The sequence below is a fragment of the Bos grunniens genome, chromosome 8 (genome assembly GCF_055505025.1).
Source record: "Bos grunniens cultivar Pamir isolate PY7600 chromosome 8, Bosgru_T2T1.0, whole genome shotgun sequence".
Taxonomy (NCBI): domain Eukaryota; kingdom Metazoa; phylum Chordata; class Mammalia; order Artiodactyla; family Bovidae; genus Bos; species Bos grunniens.
Genome location: NC_141172.1, coordinates 39,790,457 through 39,804,427, shown reverse-complemented (window position 1 = coordinate 39,804,427; position 13,971 = coordinate 39,790,457). Strand labels below are relative to the sequence as shown.

Genomic DNA, 13,971 nt, shown 5'->3' with positions numbered 1-13,971 from the left:
CAGATGTTGGCAATTTGATCTCTGGTTCCTCTGCCTTTTCTAAAACCAGCTTGAATATATGGAATTTCACAGTTCACGTATTGCTGAAGCCTTGCCTGGAGAATTTTGAGCATTACTTTACTAGCATGTGAGATGAGTGCAATTGTGCAGTAGTTTGAACATTCTTTGGCATTGTCTTTCTTTGGGATTGGAATGAAAACTGACAGGCAGATGTATTTAGAAGAAGATCAAAGCATAATGAGTTGAGATATGACAGCAGTCAACTCTTCTACCTTAATGTCCATGTTCTCCCAAAATGTTAACAATAAATAGATCCTTAGCATTAATTTAATGAAATGTAAAACATGTATTCAAGTAGTAACTTACTGAAGTCATATGCAGTTATGTCCCAAGAAAAATGTTACATAATCTTTTGAAAAATTCTTATCTAATATTATCAGCAGGAGATGCCTTTTAAATGTAAGTTTATACTTATATTTAAATAACTAAAATATATATACATATATAATGTTATACACATGGACTCCATTGACCAAATAAAAGAATATAGTAAGTAAAAGGAGAAAAAGTGTTTTGACCAAATCTGAATATTGGTAGTTTGTACCATACTACAGTCATCAAATAAAATTTAACATGTTACCATCATTATCTTTTGAAAAATTCTGAAATGTCTCTATACCTTGAAAATTGAAACATTTTACAATGCATAGGAAAAATAAAAGACTAAAACATGTTTATGTAAAATATTTTTTCACTTAAGGTTATAAAACTAAATATATACTCAAATAAAAATTCTCCATCAATGTAGATATTCTTGTAGTGTAAGAAAGATGGTTTTATGTCGACTATTAGATTAGGTAAGAAAATATCTCAAGTGCTAACCATTTATTTTTCTTAGTAGTGGCTTCAATTTCAAATCATGACCTTTTTTATTGGCTTATCCTGAAAAGTAGGTTTGCACAATGGAGTAAACCTTTCTGTGGCAGAAAATTATTCCTAATGAATTTAAATGAAAGTATTTCTATCTAGACAGAGGTCAAAGGTAAGAGAGAATCAAGGCAACTATTCTAAGAACTGGAGCAGGAAACCTTGCTAACCAGGAACTGAGTAGAAGTACTAGGTCTGTGCTGTTCCTAAGTCCTCAAATTTAGTTTCACATCAACTGAATTAACAATTTATTCCATTTATTATAGGCTGTTAAGGAATAGCCCAATTGACCATTTCCCTTGAGGAATTCTGGCCGCAGTAGAGGCCATTCCTACACAGTTAGTTGCATCAGGCTTGCTATAGATGAGAGCTTGAACACTAAAGAATAGTCAGAAAAACTGAACTTATATGGCACAGTCTGGCTCAGTGTCTGGAAAAAAATGGCTTGCATCTTAACCAGGAAGTTGTTAAAGACTGTGCTCATCGACATTCTTCGTATGGTTCTACAGTGAATGAAAAAGGTAAGGTACATGAAAATAAGCAAATCCCCTCTAATAACACGGCACCTACCCAAAGCTCTAGAGTTCTAGTAGTCTAAGCACCTACACTGCACAAATTTTCTAGCATCTGGCAAGAGGAGGATGGGAGGAAATGTTAAACAGGTGTCATGGCACTTAAACTTTGTTAACTTTATTATAGTAAAGAACAAAGATGAAATTGTACACAGAATCACCGCCTATGGTGAAAGAAGCAGATGAAGACCTTCAGCACGACTGAGGGGGGATCTAAATCACATATAAACGGTGGTAGTAAATGCAAGGTAACATAAGACTAACAGATGTATATTTAGTTAATACATATCTATCATATGCCACTAATTTGTGTGATTTCAATGAGGGCACCTTAAGATTTTTCTATGTAAAAATTATTTCTTTAGGTAACATTTAAACTCCTTTTGGTAAAAAGGAAGTGTTCTTGTAAAAATGAAAACAAAGAAAAAACCACCCTTAACAAAAGCTTAAATACAAATGCCTTTTAAAAAGTGTAAATTAATATGTGCAACTGATACTAGGAATTGATGATTTGTTTTTTTTTAAATAGTTTTCCCCCTATTTCCAGTTGGTATAAGTCAATTATTTTGTGTTGGTCTAACAAAAATTGCACTGTATTTGTGTAATGGATAACTTAAGGAGTCATGCCACTTTTTATATTCTATATAGGAAAGAAAGAAAAAAAATCAAACTATAAAATTTACCCTGTTAAAATCTGTACCTGAACACATGACCTGAAATAATCAACTTAGTTATCTCAGTAGTGTTACCACTAGCAAACTTAGTAAGCCTATATCCAGCTCATGAGGATGTTTAACAGCCAGCTAGAAATCAATGTGAAGGCAAGCAGGAATGTCTGGGGAAGGTGAAGCCGGAGCGGGTGGGGGTGGAGCAGTGATAAGCCAGCCTAAGAGAGGTGGATGAAATGAAAGTGGGAAAGGGACTCTTCCTCTCCATTTTCCCAGATTTCCTAAGGCCTTTGTAAGCGGCAAGTACTTCCCTTTCCACTGAAAAGACTGTCTGGGTGACCTTTATGAGCAGCGTTATAAAGTACTGGCACCTAATCTATCGCCTTTCCTTTTATGGGAAATATACAGTTATTTTACATCCAAAATATTTTACAATTCCTTTGTAAATATGATTTTAAAGCTGAAAAGAAATTAGGAAATCATTTAGTCTAACTAATCCCTTATTTCATTGACAAAAGAACTGAGGTCAAGAGAATCTATGATTTAGTTTCTAATCTACATAAATATACCGATGTTACTGAAAGGTTTAGAAATGCCATATTTAGTGTTATTAAAAGCAAGAGGGAAATGGATATTAGAAATGCTTCAAAAACACAAAGAAAAAAATGGAACATCTATTCTGATGTTAGTAGGAAAGAGTTAATTAAAAATAAAGGGCTTTAAAGACAGATTAGGGAAAAGATACTAAATGATGAAGGTATGAATACATGGTAATCATTACAAACAGAAAATATATAGAGAAAATACTTACCAAGTATATATTATATCATGAAGAAAATACACAAAGTGAAAAATGTAAAGACTCTCACATAATTATTTTCTATTTGTTTCTATTTCATTATAAGAACAAATTATATGGTAGGAGTACAGAAAAGGGGTACATGCCCTTAAGTAAAATTTCCAGGCCCCTTTTATATGAAACAACTGTAAAATCAATTCCATTTCTACTTTGGCTAGGTGGTTCTAAATGATTATTCTCCCTATGCTTAGCTGAAGTAAAAAGGAAAGACCAGGTTACAGAGTTTGAGGACATCAAAAACTGCACAGGTTTTTATTACTATTTCTATCATACCATTTTAGCACATTAAAATATCTTGTGTCAAAATAAACATATTAAATTTTAAAAACTTGAAAACTCAAATATGTATTTGTGTTCCTAAGTTATTATTTGCTCACACCTATGATCAGAGCCAAATTATTAAACATTTTTCACTGGAATGAAAATGAAAGTGGCAAAGGACTCATCCTAAGGCCTTGATAAGTGGCAAGTACTTCCCTTTCCACTGTGAAAATCACTGTCTAGATGGCCTTTGTCAGTGCTTCCCAAAGTGTCCCTCCGGTTCAATGTAAAATAACTTCACAAATGGGTAAGCATGCCTAATTTTACTCTGTAAGCACAGATTTTAACATACATTAGAAAAAGTCACATGCTAAAACTTCTCAACACATTCTTGCCCCAGCCCAGTGTTTTTTTTTTTTTCTCTCTAAAGAGAAAAGTGTATGGAAGAAGCCACCAAGAAGCTGAATTAAACAAATAAAAACTTAAAATACTTACTGTCGCTGGGGAAGCCCGAGTGGTATGTGTCACCGAGTGTCCAGAATTCTCCATTGAGTTGCCGATCAGATAGGTTCCTCCAGAGCTGCTGATGAGTTGTCCTCCCGTGACGCCCATCTGAATCCCACCGGTGCCCACCATACTGTGAGACGAGACCACGGTAGTCACCTGTGCAGAGCTCCCTTGAGTATCAAAGTAATTCCCTCCAGTGTTTTGGCTGTACATCTGTGTTTCTGTGTAAGGGTAAGTTGTTGTTCGGCTTTAGAAGAAGAAAAGAAAGAAATTTACTTATATTATCTTATTGTTTTTCCAGGGTAAATACATGTTTAAAATATATCAGCTTAGCCTTTGGGACATGGTGAGTTTTGCATTTTGTGTGAAACTTCACTCCCAGAAATAGCTGGGCTTACTTTCCAAATTAAAGGTACATTTATTTAGAAGTACCTCAACACTTTTCTGCACAGTATAGAGTTTTTGCCACTATTGGGGCCTACCTCAAGTGTATAAATAAGCTCAGGTCTTGTCCCTTCAGGAAATCCTGCTGTGTGACTTCTTAAATTTCTTATAAAACTTCCTGCAAATCCCAGTTTTAGGAAAGCTGGGATCTGGAATGAATAGGGGTTGACAAGTCAGCTCCCCAAACTACTTCACACTGCTGGTGACTTGCAGGAAACCTCCATGATTAAGGTAGTATGCATGAATCTCTTTCTAACCACTAGGCAGGATCTTGAGCAAAGCATGTGCCCTAAATCCCTAACTCTTTCTTCTTTACACTCAAGCTTCTCCTCAATGAGATGACTATGCCACCTCATGTCCTCATTTTCTGCTTTCCAACAATAACAGTCAAGCTTCTGCCCTTAGCCTTTCATTGAAAATGCTTTTAATAAGGTCACTTGTGACCTCATTTAAATACCAAGCTAAAAGGCTGCTGTCAGTCCTCATCTTTCTTGACTCATCTGCAGTACAATGTTGTTGACTATGCCATGTTGCCCTTTCCCTCCTTGCCCTGTTCTGATTAAGCAGCTTGTTTGATGGATTTAATTTTAATTTTCAATTGACTATATTGTACATTTTAACATGACTTTTGTTTTTATTTTGCAATTAGTGTAGGCTCTCAAGAAGTGTAAAAAATAGTAGGAAGGTGTAAAATACTTTTCTTTTTAAAAATTCAAACATCAAATTAAAATTCCCAGTGTTTTTGGTCATTCTCTTCAACACTACATCTCAGAGTGAGCCAGTACTGACAATTTGCTGTAGATGTCTGTGGACATTTCTATGTATATGCAAGGTCTTTCTGTTTTAATCTTTCTTGTTCATTAGTTTCTATGGCATATCTCTTTCACCTTTTAATTTTTTTAACCACAGTGTTTCAAGAATCTTTTGGAGGCTCAGTTTTTTTTTGGCATATTAAATAGTAATTTTCTCAGGTCTCCAATTTTAGCTTTTATCTCTTCTCACTTTTATCTAGACCATACACTTTGATCATATACTACATGACCATATGCATGTTCGTAAGTTCATACCTCCACTCTCTTCACTTTCTAGTTTCACTGTTGTTGTTGTTGTTCAGTTTCTAAGGTGTGTCTGAATCTTTGCAACCCCATGGACTGCAGAACGCTAGGTTATACTTTAAGAGTTTTAAATCTAGATTTCTGAGAGTCACTTAAGTATCTCTGCTAGGGAAGCCCTGATATTTGGGAGGTCTCCTATGTAAAAGTGAAGGTATACCTAAAAGGGAATTCTTTTCTCTCCTGCTCTTTTTCCTATATTCCCCCCTCTCAGCAGAGGGCAGCACCACAACACTCAGCTTTGGAAATTATTGCTAACTCTTCTTGCTCAGGACTTCCTAGTTTGCTCAGTGGTAAAAGAATCTGCCTGTCACTGTAGGAGGCGAGGAGATGCAGGTTCGATCCCTGGGTTGGGAAGACTCTCTGGAGGAGGAAATGACAACCCACTCCAGTATTCTTGCTTTAAAAAAAAAAAAAATCCATGGACTGAGGAGCCTGGCAGGGTGCAGTCTATGGATATGACTGAGTGCACGCATACTTTTCTTGCTCAGATTGACATCAGTCCTACTAACTTTACCTCCAAAACAATTGTCCAACTCTCCTTTCCATTCTTGTACTCACTGCCTTAACTCATAATGAGTGAGTAAAGTGAAGTGAAACTCTCTCAGTCATGTCCGATTCTTTGTGACCCCATGGACTGTACAGTCCATGGAATTCTCCAGGCCAGAATACTGGAGTGGTAGCCTTTCCCTTCTCCAGGGGATCTTCCCAACCCAGGGATCAAACCCAGGTCTCCTGCATTGCAGGCGGTTCTTTACCAGCTGAGCCACAAGGGAAGCCCAAGAATACTGGAGTAGGTAGCCTATTCCTGCTCCAGCGGATCTTCCCAACCCAGAAATCCAACCAGGGTGTCCTGCATTGCAGGCAGATTCTTTACCAACTGAGCTATCAGGGGTCCTTTAACTCATAATATTCTCCATTAAAATTGCCTTCTAACTAGTTTTCCTTCTTCTATTTGGGTCTCTTCCAATCTATCTTCAACTCTGATGCCAGGGGAATATTTCTAAAAGGAAAATATGAAAATTAAGCTTTTCTTAAAAACCTTTCTGTGATTCTCTCTTGCCTTGGGAAGAAATTCACAACCCTTGACCTGTCTTCTCAGGGCCGATGCTGGCACAAGCTCCGGATTTGGTACCAGCCATGTCTTCAAATGATTCCTTTGCTCACACCACACTGACCTTGATGCTGATCTCCTGTAAAGCACTATCTTTTCTTGTCTCTCTGCTATATTGTGTAGGGTTTCCCCTGTCTGGAAAGCCTTTACATGTCTTCAACTCTCTTCCTTTGCCTAAATCACCCTTAAGCTCTCAGTTCAAGCATCACCTTATCTCAGAATTACTCCTCTGCACCCCTTGTATTCTATGGCCACTCCTTACAGGACTGTTATGTTTTGCTCTCTATACTTTCCTAACCCATTGCACATACCTGAAATATAACTCTCAATGCACTGTTAATTACCTTAAGTCTTCATACTCCCATGAAATTATGTTTTATTCCCATCTGTATCCTTAACACTTAACATAACTATTGCTACATAGTGGGCTCACTAATCAACAAATAAAATATGACTCTACTTCAAAGTATATTTGGCATAATAGTCACTTTCATAAATTTCTAAAACATATGTTCTTTTTTTGCTGTTTTGTTAAAGCATGAGAAATTGGGCTAAACTATTTTAAGATTTTTCTGTATTATTTAAAATAGGTCATTTAACCCATTATAAATTATATTTATATTGCAATTTCTAATGCAAATTTCAGTAAAATAATAAGAGTGCTCCAACCAGTCCATTCTGAAGGAGATCAGCCCTGGGATTTCTTTGGAAGGAATGATGCTAAAGCTGAAACTCCAGGACTTTGGCCACCTCATGCGAAGAGTTGACTCACTGGAAAAGACTCTGATGCTGGGAGGGATTGGGGGCAGGAGGAAAAGGGGACAACAGAGGATGAGATGGCTGGATGGCATCACCAACTCGATGGACATGAGTTTGCGTGAACTCTGGGAGTTGGTGATGGACAGGGAGGCCTGGCGTGCTGCAATTCACGGGGTCGCAAAGAGTCGGACACGACTGAACAACTGAACTGAACTGAAAAGTATTCAACACTGGGTAAAGTTACTGCTTTCCAGAAAAAACCACCACAGATCAGGTATAAGTTTTAGTTTCGGATGATGACAGAAACAACTCCATAGAGAATATTTTTTGTTGTTTTTTTTTTTACACATAGAAAAGTATTTAAAATACACATTTCTTCTCAATACTGCTGTATTTTCCAACTGGAAATCTAATTTATGTATTTGTTTCAGTATATACTTATTTTAATAAAACAGCCATGTTGATTTTAAATTTGGATAAAAAGAGAAATGAGTTCATCTTACGTTCCCTAAATATGACAGTGACTCTATTTAGCTGCACTTAACACAATATGATGTTGGTATTTAAGTAAAATCAAGTAAGATGTACAAATAGATACAGGGAAATAAACACTATGACAGATGCAGAAAACTGTGTCAACTTTCCTTCTCACAGTCTGAACAAAACGCTTAAGTATGCTTTCCAGTAGTAAGTTGATTTTACAAATCAATCATATAATAATAGCTATTAAAAGCTAATATTTATTATTTACTATGCAACAGGTACGATCTTATGTGCTTTTCAGGTATTAACTCACTTAACCTTCATTACAACTTTATGAGATAGATACTGTTATTTCTATTTGCAAAGACAAGGCGAATACTCGGAAGTCTAGATAAACAGCTTTATCCAAAGCACACAGCTGGTAAAAAACTGGATTTGGAATATGCAATTAGCCATTCTCTCAAATATTTAATCACATTAAAAGAATTTAACTTTTAAATATGTCAATGATATTTATGAATGACTATTGCGGAATAGTCACAAAAGGTGGTACAGGTAACATACAAACTTTCTATTGCTATTTAAGAGTTTCTTATATTTTAGCTAAAAGATGATGCTTTTAAAGTGCTGCACTCAATGTGCCAGCAAATTTGGAAAAATCAGCAGTGGCCACAGGACTGGAAAAGGTCAGTTTGCATTCCAATCCCAAAGAAAGGTAATGCCAAAGAATGTTCAAACTACTGCACAATTGCACTCATCTCACATGCTAGCAAAGTAATGCTCAAAATTCTCCAAGTGAGACTTCAGTAGTACATAAACCAAGAACTTCCAGATGTTCAAGCTGGATTTAGAAAAGGCAGAGAAACCAGAGATCAAATTGCCAACATCTGCTGGATCATAGAAAAAGCAAGAGAGCTCCAGAAAAACATCAACTCTACTTCACTGACTACCCTAAAGCCTTTCACTGTGTGGATCACAACAAACTGTGGAAAATTCTTCAAGAGATGGGAATACCATACCACCTTACCTGCCTCCTGAGAAATCTGTGTGCAGATCAAGAAGCAACAGTTAGAACCAGATATGGAAAAATGGACTGCTACACAATTGGGAAAGGAGTACGTCAAGGCTGTATATTGTCACCCTGCTTATTGAACTTATATGCAGAGTACATCATGAGAAATGCTGAGCTGGAAGAAGCACAAGCTGGAATCAAGATTTCTGAGAGAAATATCAATAACCTCAGAGCTACTGATGACACCACCCTAATGGCAGAAAGTGAAGAGGAACTAAAGAGCCTCTTGATGAAGGTGAAAGAGAAGAGTGAAAAAGCTGGGTTACAACTCAGCATTCAAAATACTAAGATCATGGCATCTGGTCCCATCACTTCATGGGAAACAAATGGGGAAACAATGGAAACTGTGATAGACTATTTTCTTGGGCTCCAAAATCACTACAGATGGTGACTGCAGCCATGAAATTAAAAGATGCTTGCTCCTTGAAGGAAAAGCTATGACAAACCTAGAGAGCATATTAAAAAGCAGACACATTACCTTGCCAACAAAGATCCATACAGTCAAAGCTATGGCTTTTCCAGTAGTCACATATGGATGTGAGAGCTGGCCCATAAGGAAGGCTGGGTGTTGACAAATTCATGCTTTTGAACTGTGGTGTTGCAGAAGACTCTGGAGAGTCCCTTGGACTGCAAGAAGATCAAACCAGTCAATCCTAAATGAAATCAACCCTGAATATTATTGGAAGGACTGATGCTGAAGCTCCAATACTTTGGCCACCTGAGGCAAAGAGCCGACTCATTAGAAAAGACCCTGATGCTAGGAAAGATTGAAGGCAGGAGGAGAAGGGGATGACAGAGGACAAGATGGTTGGATGGCATCACTGACATCACTGACTCAATGGACATGAGTTTGAGCAAGCTCCAGGAGATGGTGAAGGACAGGGAAGCCTGGCATGCTGCAGTCCAAGGGGTCACAAAGAGTCAGACATGACTGAGCCAGTGAACTACAACTACACTTTGCTAACTGTTTATCAGCACCCGACTCCTCTCCTATCTTACTCAGAATGGGATCTGCAGAAGATGTACTTGCACTGGTAAAGAAAGAGAGATGGAAAAGGTCAGACTATTTTGGAGGATATTTACCATTGCACACTAAGACTCTGGAAGTTCTATGATGGTAGAAGTTGCAGTTCTATTATAAGAGCATCATTCCAAGGGGTTTAAATCACGCCACCTTCTGGGCATGATTCCTTTATATAATTAGTCCTCAGTGAACAATAGCAATACAAATAAATGCATCACAGATATATATAAAAGCTCTATAGCCCTCAAGTCAGCATAAAAATACGGCAGCAAAGAGCTTTGATTTTCATACTTCCCCCTAGCTGGAGATGATTCATTAGCTAAAAAAATGAGCAAAGGACAGGAGAAGAGTGAAAGTCACTAAAGAGTATGTCTAATCCATAAACTATGTTCATTACTCAATCATGACCCATGGGACTGAGAAGAAAGCTTGTGTAAGCACACACAGGGGTAAAGATTGGTAATTTCCAGGGGGGAAAAGGGCACAATTATATTTGTAGATGAAGTGTCACAAATTGTTGCTGAATTTGTCTCCAGCACTTAAATACTTGCAATGTGGAAGAGAGGAGACTTTTCAACACTGGACTGGGTAACAGGCAGACCGCAATGTTCTCAGACATTGCTCTTCAAGAGTAAGAAGATAAGTACTAACTCAGTTGCTGGAGGCCTTTCTGGAGCCAGAGCCAGAGTCAGGCAGAATTTAATTCCTTAATATCTTTTCAGTTTTAAATGCTCTAAGCTCCTGGATAAATTCTGAAGACATTTTGTTTAAAAAAAGAAGTGCCAACAACAAAAACAAACAGTTCTTTCTTAGGAACTAGAAATAATGATTCTAATTCTGATACCTAAGATCAGCTGTCTTTCATACTGCTATAATGAATACATAAGAGTTACTGCTTGCACACTATTTCCCCCAGAAATCCCCAAGACATATGTTTGAGAAAATTACTCACTTTTTGGCATATCAGATTGAAAGCAACTAACTATTTCCGACTGTACACTCCTGAAACAACTAAATTCCCAAGCAATTTTGTGCATGTTTGAACCATGCCTATTTGTTTGTCTGTTCTTTATTGATTGCCACAGACTGTTATGAAAACACTATGTCATATTATTCTATAGCAGAAGAGAAATCTTTCCATTGTTCTGCATATGTATCCAGTAATGAATGTAAACACACAGATATGCCCATACTTGCTGACAGAAGGTTCTTTATAGCTGAAGGTATTATCAGGTTCTGTGTAAATGTCAGGACTCTGATCCACTGAATTCAGTAAATTAGTGCTGTTGCATCCCATCATGCCTCAGCATATACCTTGGCTAAGCATGACCCTGATTATTTACTCCTTGCTTATTCACTACAATAATTATGTCCATTTATTTTAGTTATAACCAATTTTTCTGTTTTATCTTCAGATGTCTTATCCATAAGTCCAGATATATAATATCTCTAAATTATGCATTTTGTGTTTTACCTAGGTTTTGAATATCCTCTCACCAATAAGCTAGTCAACTACAAAATAAAGCAATGGTATGAAAAATTGCAAATTAAGGTTATAAAATACCTTACAAATTTCATACCATAAAATTCAATATGAAGGTAAAATGTAGTAGTGATGATCATTATAATATCTTACATTGGTACAATGTTTTTATTGCTTTCAGGTTACTCTGTACATATTCTTTTAATAAATATTTACGGCACCTGGGAAAAAAGGAACATGACCTCTACTCATATAAAGGTTACATAAGAAGTAGGTGGTCCAAAATAAAAAAGGAAATAAGATCATTAGATAGTTTGCTAAACCTATAGAAGAGAAAAATAGCATAGTAAAGTATAATAAGTGGAAGGGCACATATTAGATCAAGTAATCAAGTGCTGTTACTTTCCAAGAAGAGATATTTAGGTTGAAACTAGAGGATGAAAAGAAGTTAGTTTTATGAAAAACAGGAAGAAAGATATATCAAGAAGATAGTGTAGCATGTACAAAAGCCATGACACAGGGAAGATCCCGGTATTTAGGAATAAACTAGAAGTCTAGAGTGGTTGTTTAAAATGAATGAGGACACTAGAGAAAAAATGAGGTTTAAAAAGTAGGTGAAAACTAAACATGTAAGTAAACAAATTTTTTCGTGGGTCATGATCCACAATTTAATGGGTCACACTAGCATTAAAAGAGACTAAACAACATTAGAACATATTATACCTAGGAGGATAAGAATTATTTTGAGAAGCTTTTTTCCTGTCATATGCATATACAGCATGTGTGTGTGCCTATGTATATTTAGCTGAGTAAAAAATTGCACATCTAGTTTTCTCACTGGAGATGGTTTTTTAAAAAGCTTGAAAGACATCATGATGGACCGTGGAATGAAGTCTGGATGTTATTTTAAGCTGGGATAGGAGTTCAAGGAGGTAACGGAATGTTCCAGGCAGAGAAACAACCTAAAGAAAGGCCTGAGGTCAGAGAGGTAACAGGAGACCATGAGAAAAGGGAGTGGCAATCAGAGCACACTGCTATAGTCAAAACATATGATTCTGAAACATGTTCATTAGATATAATAATAGGAGGTGATCTTATTGCAAGGTGTTTCCATATAGTGATAGCAGTATATGTCTGATTGGACAGACTGAAGAAATAACTAAAGGCAGTCAGAATGAATAAGTTTTAAATATTTTCAAAAAGTTTGGGAGCTAGGAGAATATGAGAATGGGGAGAAGTGTTGTTAAGGACAGAGGTACATGATTTCATGGAATCTTCATTAAATCAGTCACACAGGTTGCACAGTTCTGATTGGAATCCAGTGGCAGCAGTGGCCAGCAGCGTTTGAGAGGGTTGTGGTCGTGTGGTGTTCTGACTGGACAACTCCTGGCGTGCAGTTTTTCCTTTGGTCTAGCTACTGTTTAACAATACTTGTACCTATTTTTTTTTCAGCTTGTTTCTTCAGACTTCCTGAAAATTCTGAGTCACAAATATCTTTCAATAAATTTTTTGTTTTGCTTAAATAAGCCAGACTTGGTTTCTGCTGCTTGAAACCAAGAACTCTGCCTTAAATAGTTTTACTTTGTGAAGTTTTTGTGAAAGTCACCAAAGCCCTACATGGAAGTAGCTACATTATTTGCAATCAACAAATTGCATTCATGTGGTACATAATCTCTGGTTGGCTAGCATGAAACAATATTTTTGAGTTTTGAAACAGATTATTCTTGAATGCTCCAAGTCATACTGAAGGCAGAAGACAGCATAAAGAAAGCAGCCTCTTCATCTCAATCATAGAAACACCATACAACCATTTCTTCTAAGCAGAGAACATTTAAATGATAATAAGAATGCATAATTTTACCTGAAAATCCTGAGACTATTTCACTGAAAGAGAAAATATGAACTTGAAGAGTATCCTTTTTAAGGTTCTTTATTAATCAAGAAGCAACAGTTAGAACTGGAAATGGGACAACTGACTGGTTCAAAATTGGGAAAGGAGTATGACAAGGCTGTATAGTGTCACCTTGCTTATTTAACTTATATGCACAGTACATCATGTGAAATGCTGGGCTGGATGAAGCTCAAGCTAGAATCAAGATTTCTGAGAGAAATAACGATAACCTCAGATATGTAGATCATACCACCCTAATGGCAGAAGGTGAAGAGGAACTAAAGAGCCTCTTGATGAAGGTGAAAGAGAAGAGTGAAAAAGCTGGCTTAAAATTCAACATTCAAAAAACAAAGATCATGGCATCCAGGCCAACTACTTCATAGCAAGAAGATGGGGAAAATGTGTAAACAGTGACAGGTTTTATTTTCTTGGGCTCCAAAATCACTGTGGATGGTGACTGCAGCCATGGAATTAATAGGCACTTGTTACTTGGAAGGAAAGCTATGACAAACCTAGACAGTGTATTAAAAAGCAAACACATCACTTTGCCAACAAAGGTCCATATAGTCAAAGCTATGGTTTCTCCAGTAGTCATGTACAGATGTGAGAGTTGGACCATAAAGAAGGCTGAGCATGAAGAATTGATGCTTTTGTATTGTGGTGCTAGAGAAGAATTTTGAGAATTCCTTGGATAGCAAAGAAATCAAACCTGTCAATTCTAAAGGAAATCAACCCTGAATATTCATTGGAGGGACTGATGCTGAAGCTCCAATACTTTGGCCACCTGATGCAAAG

General features: G+C 36.8%; 1 protein-coding gene across 11 annotated transcripts in view; it reads right to left on the bottom strand.

Moving 5' to 3' along the window:
• The window catches only part of RFX3 (regulatory factor X3), a 594,837-nt gene that overhangs the window by 111,140 nt on the left and 469,726 nt on the right, over positions 1–13,971 (bottom strand). For all 11 annotated transcript variants that reach the window (XM_086415305.1, XM_086415304.1, XM_086415310.1 and 8 more), the window contains one exon: positions 3,783–4,041. In XM_086415305.1, the coding sequence (XP_086271431.1) occupies positions 3,783–4,041 (259 nt within the window). The remainder of the gene's footprint in view (positions 1–3,782; positions 4,042–13,971) is intronic.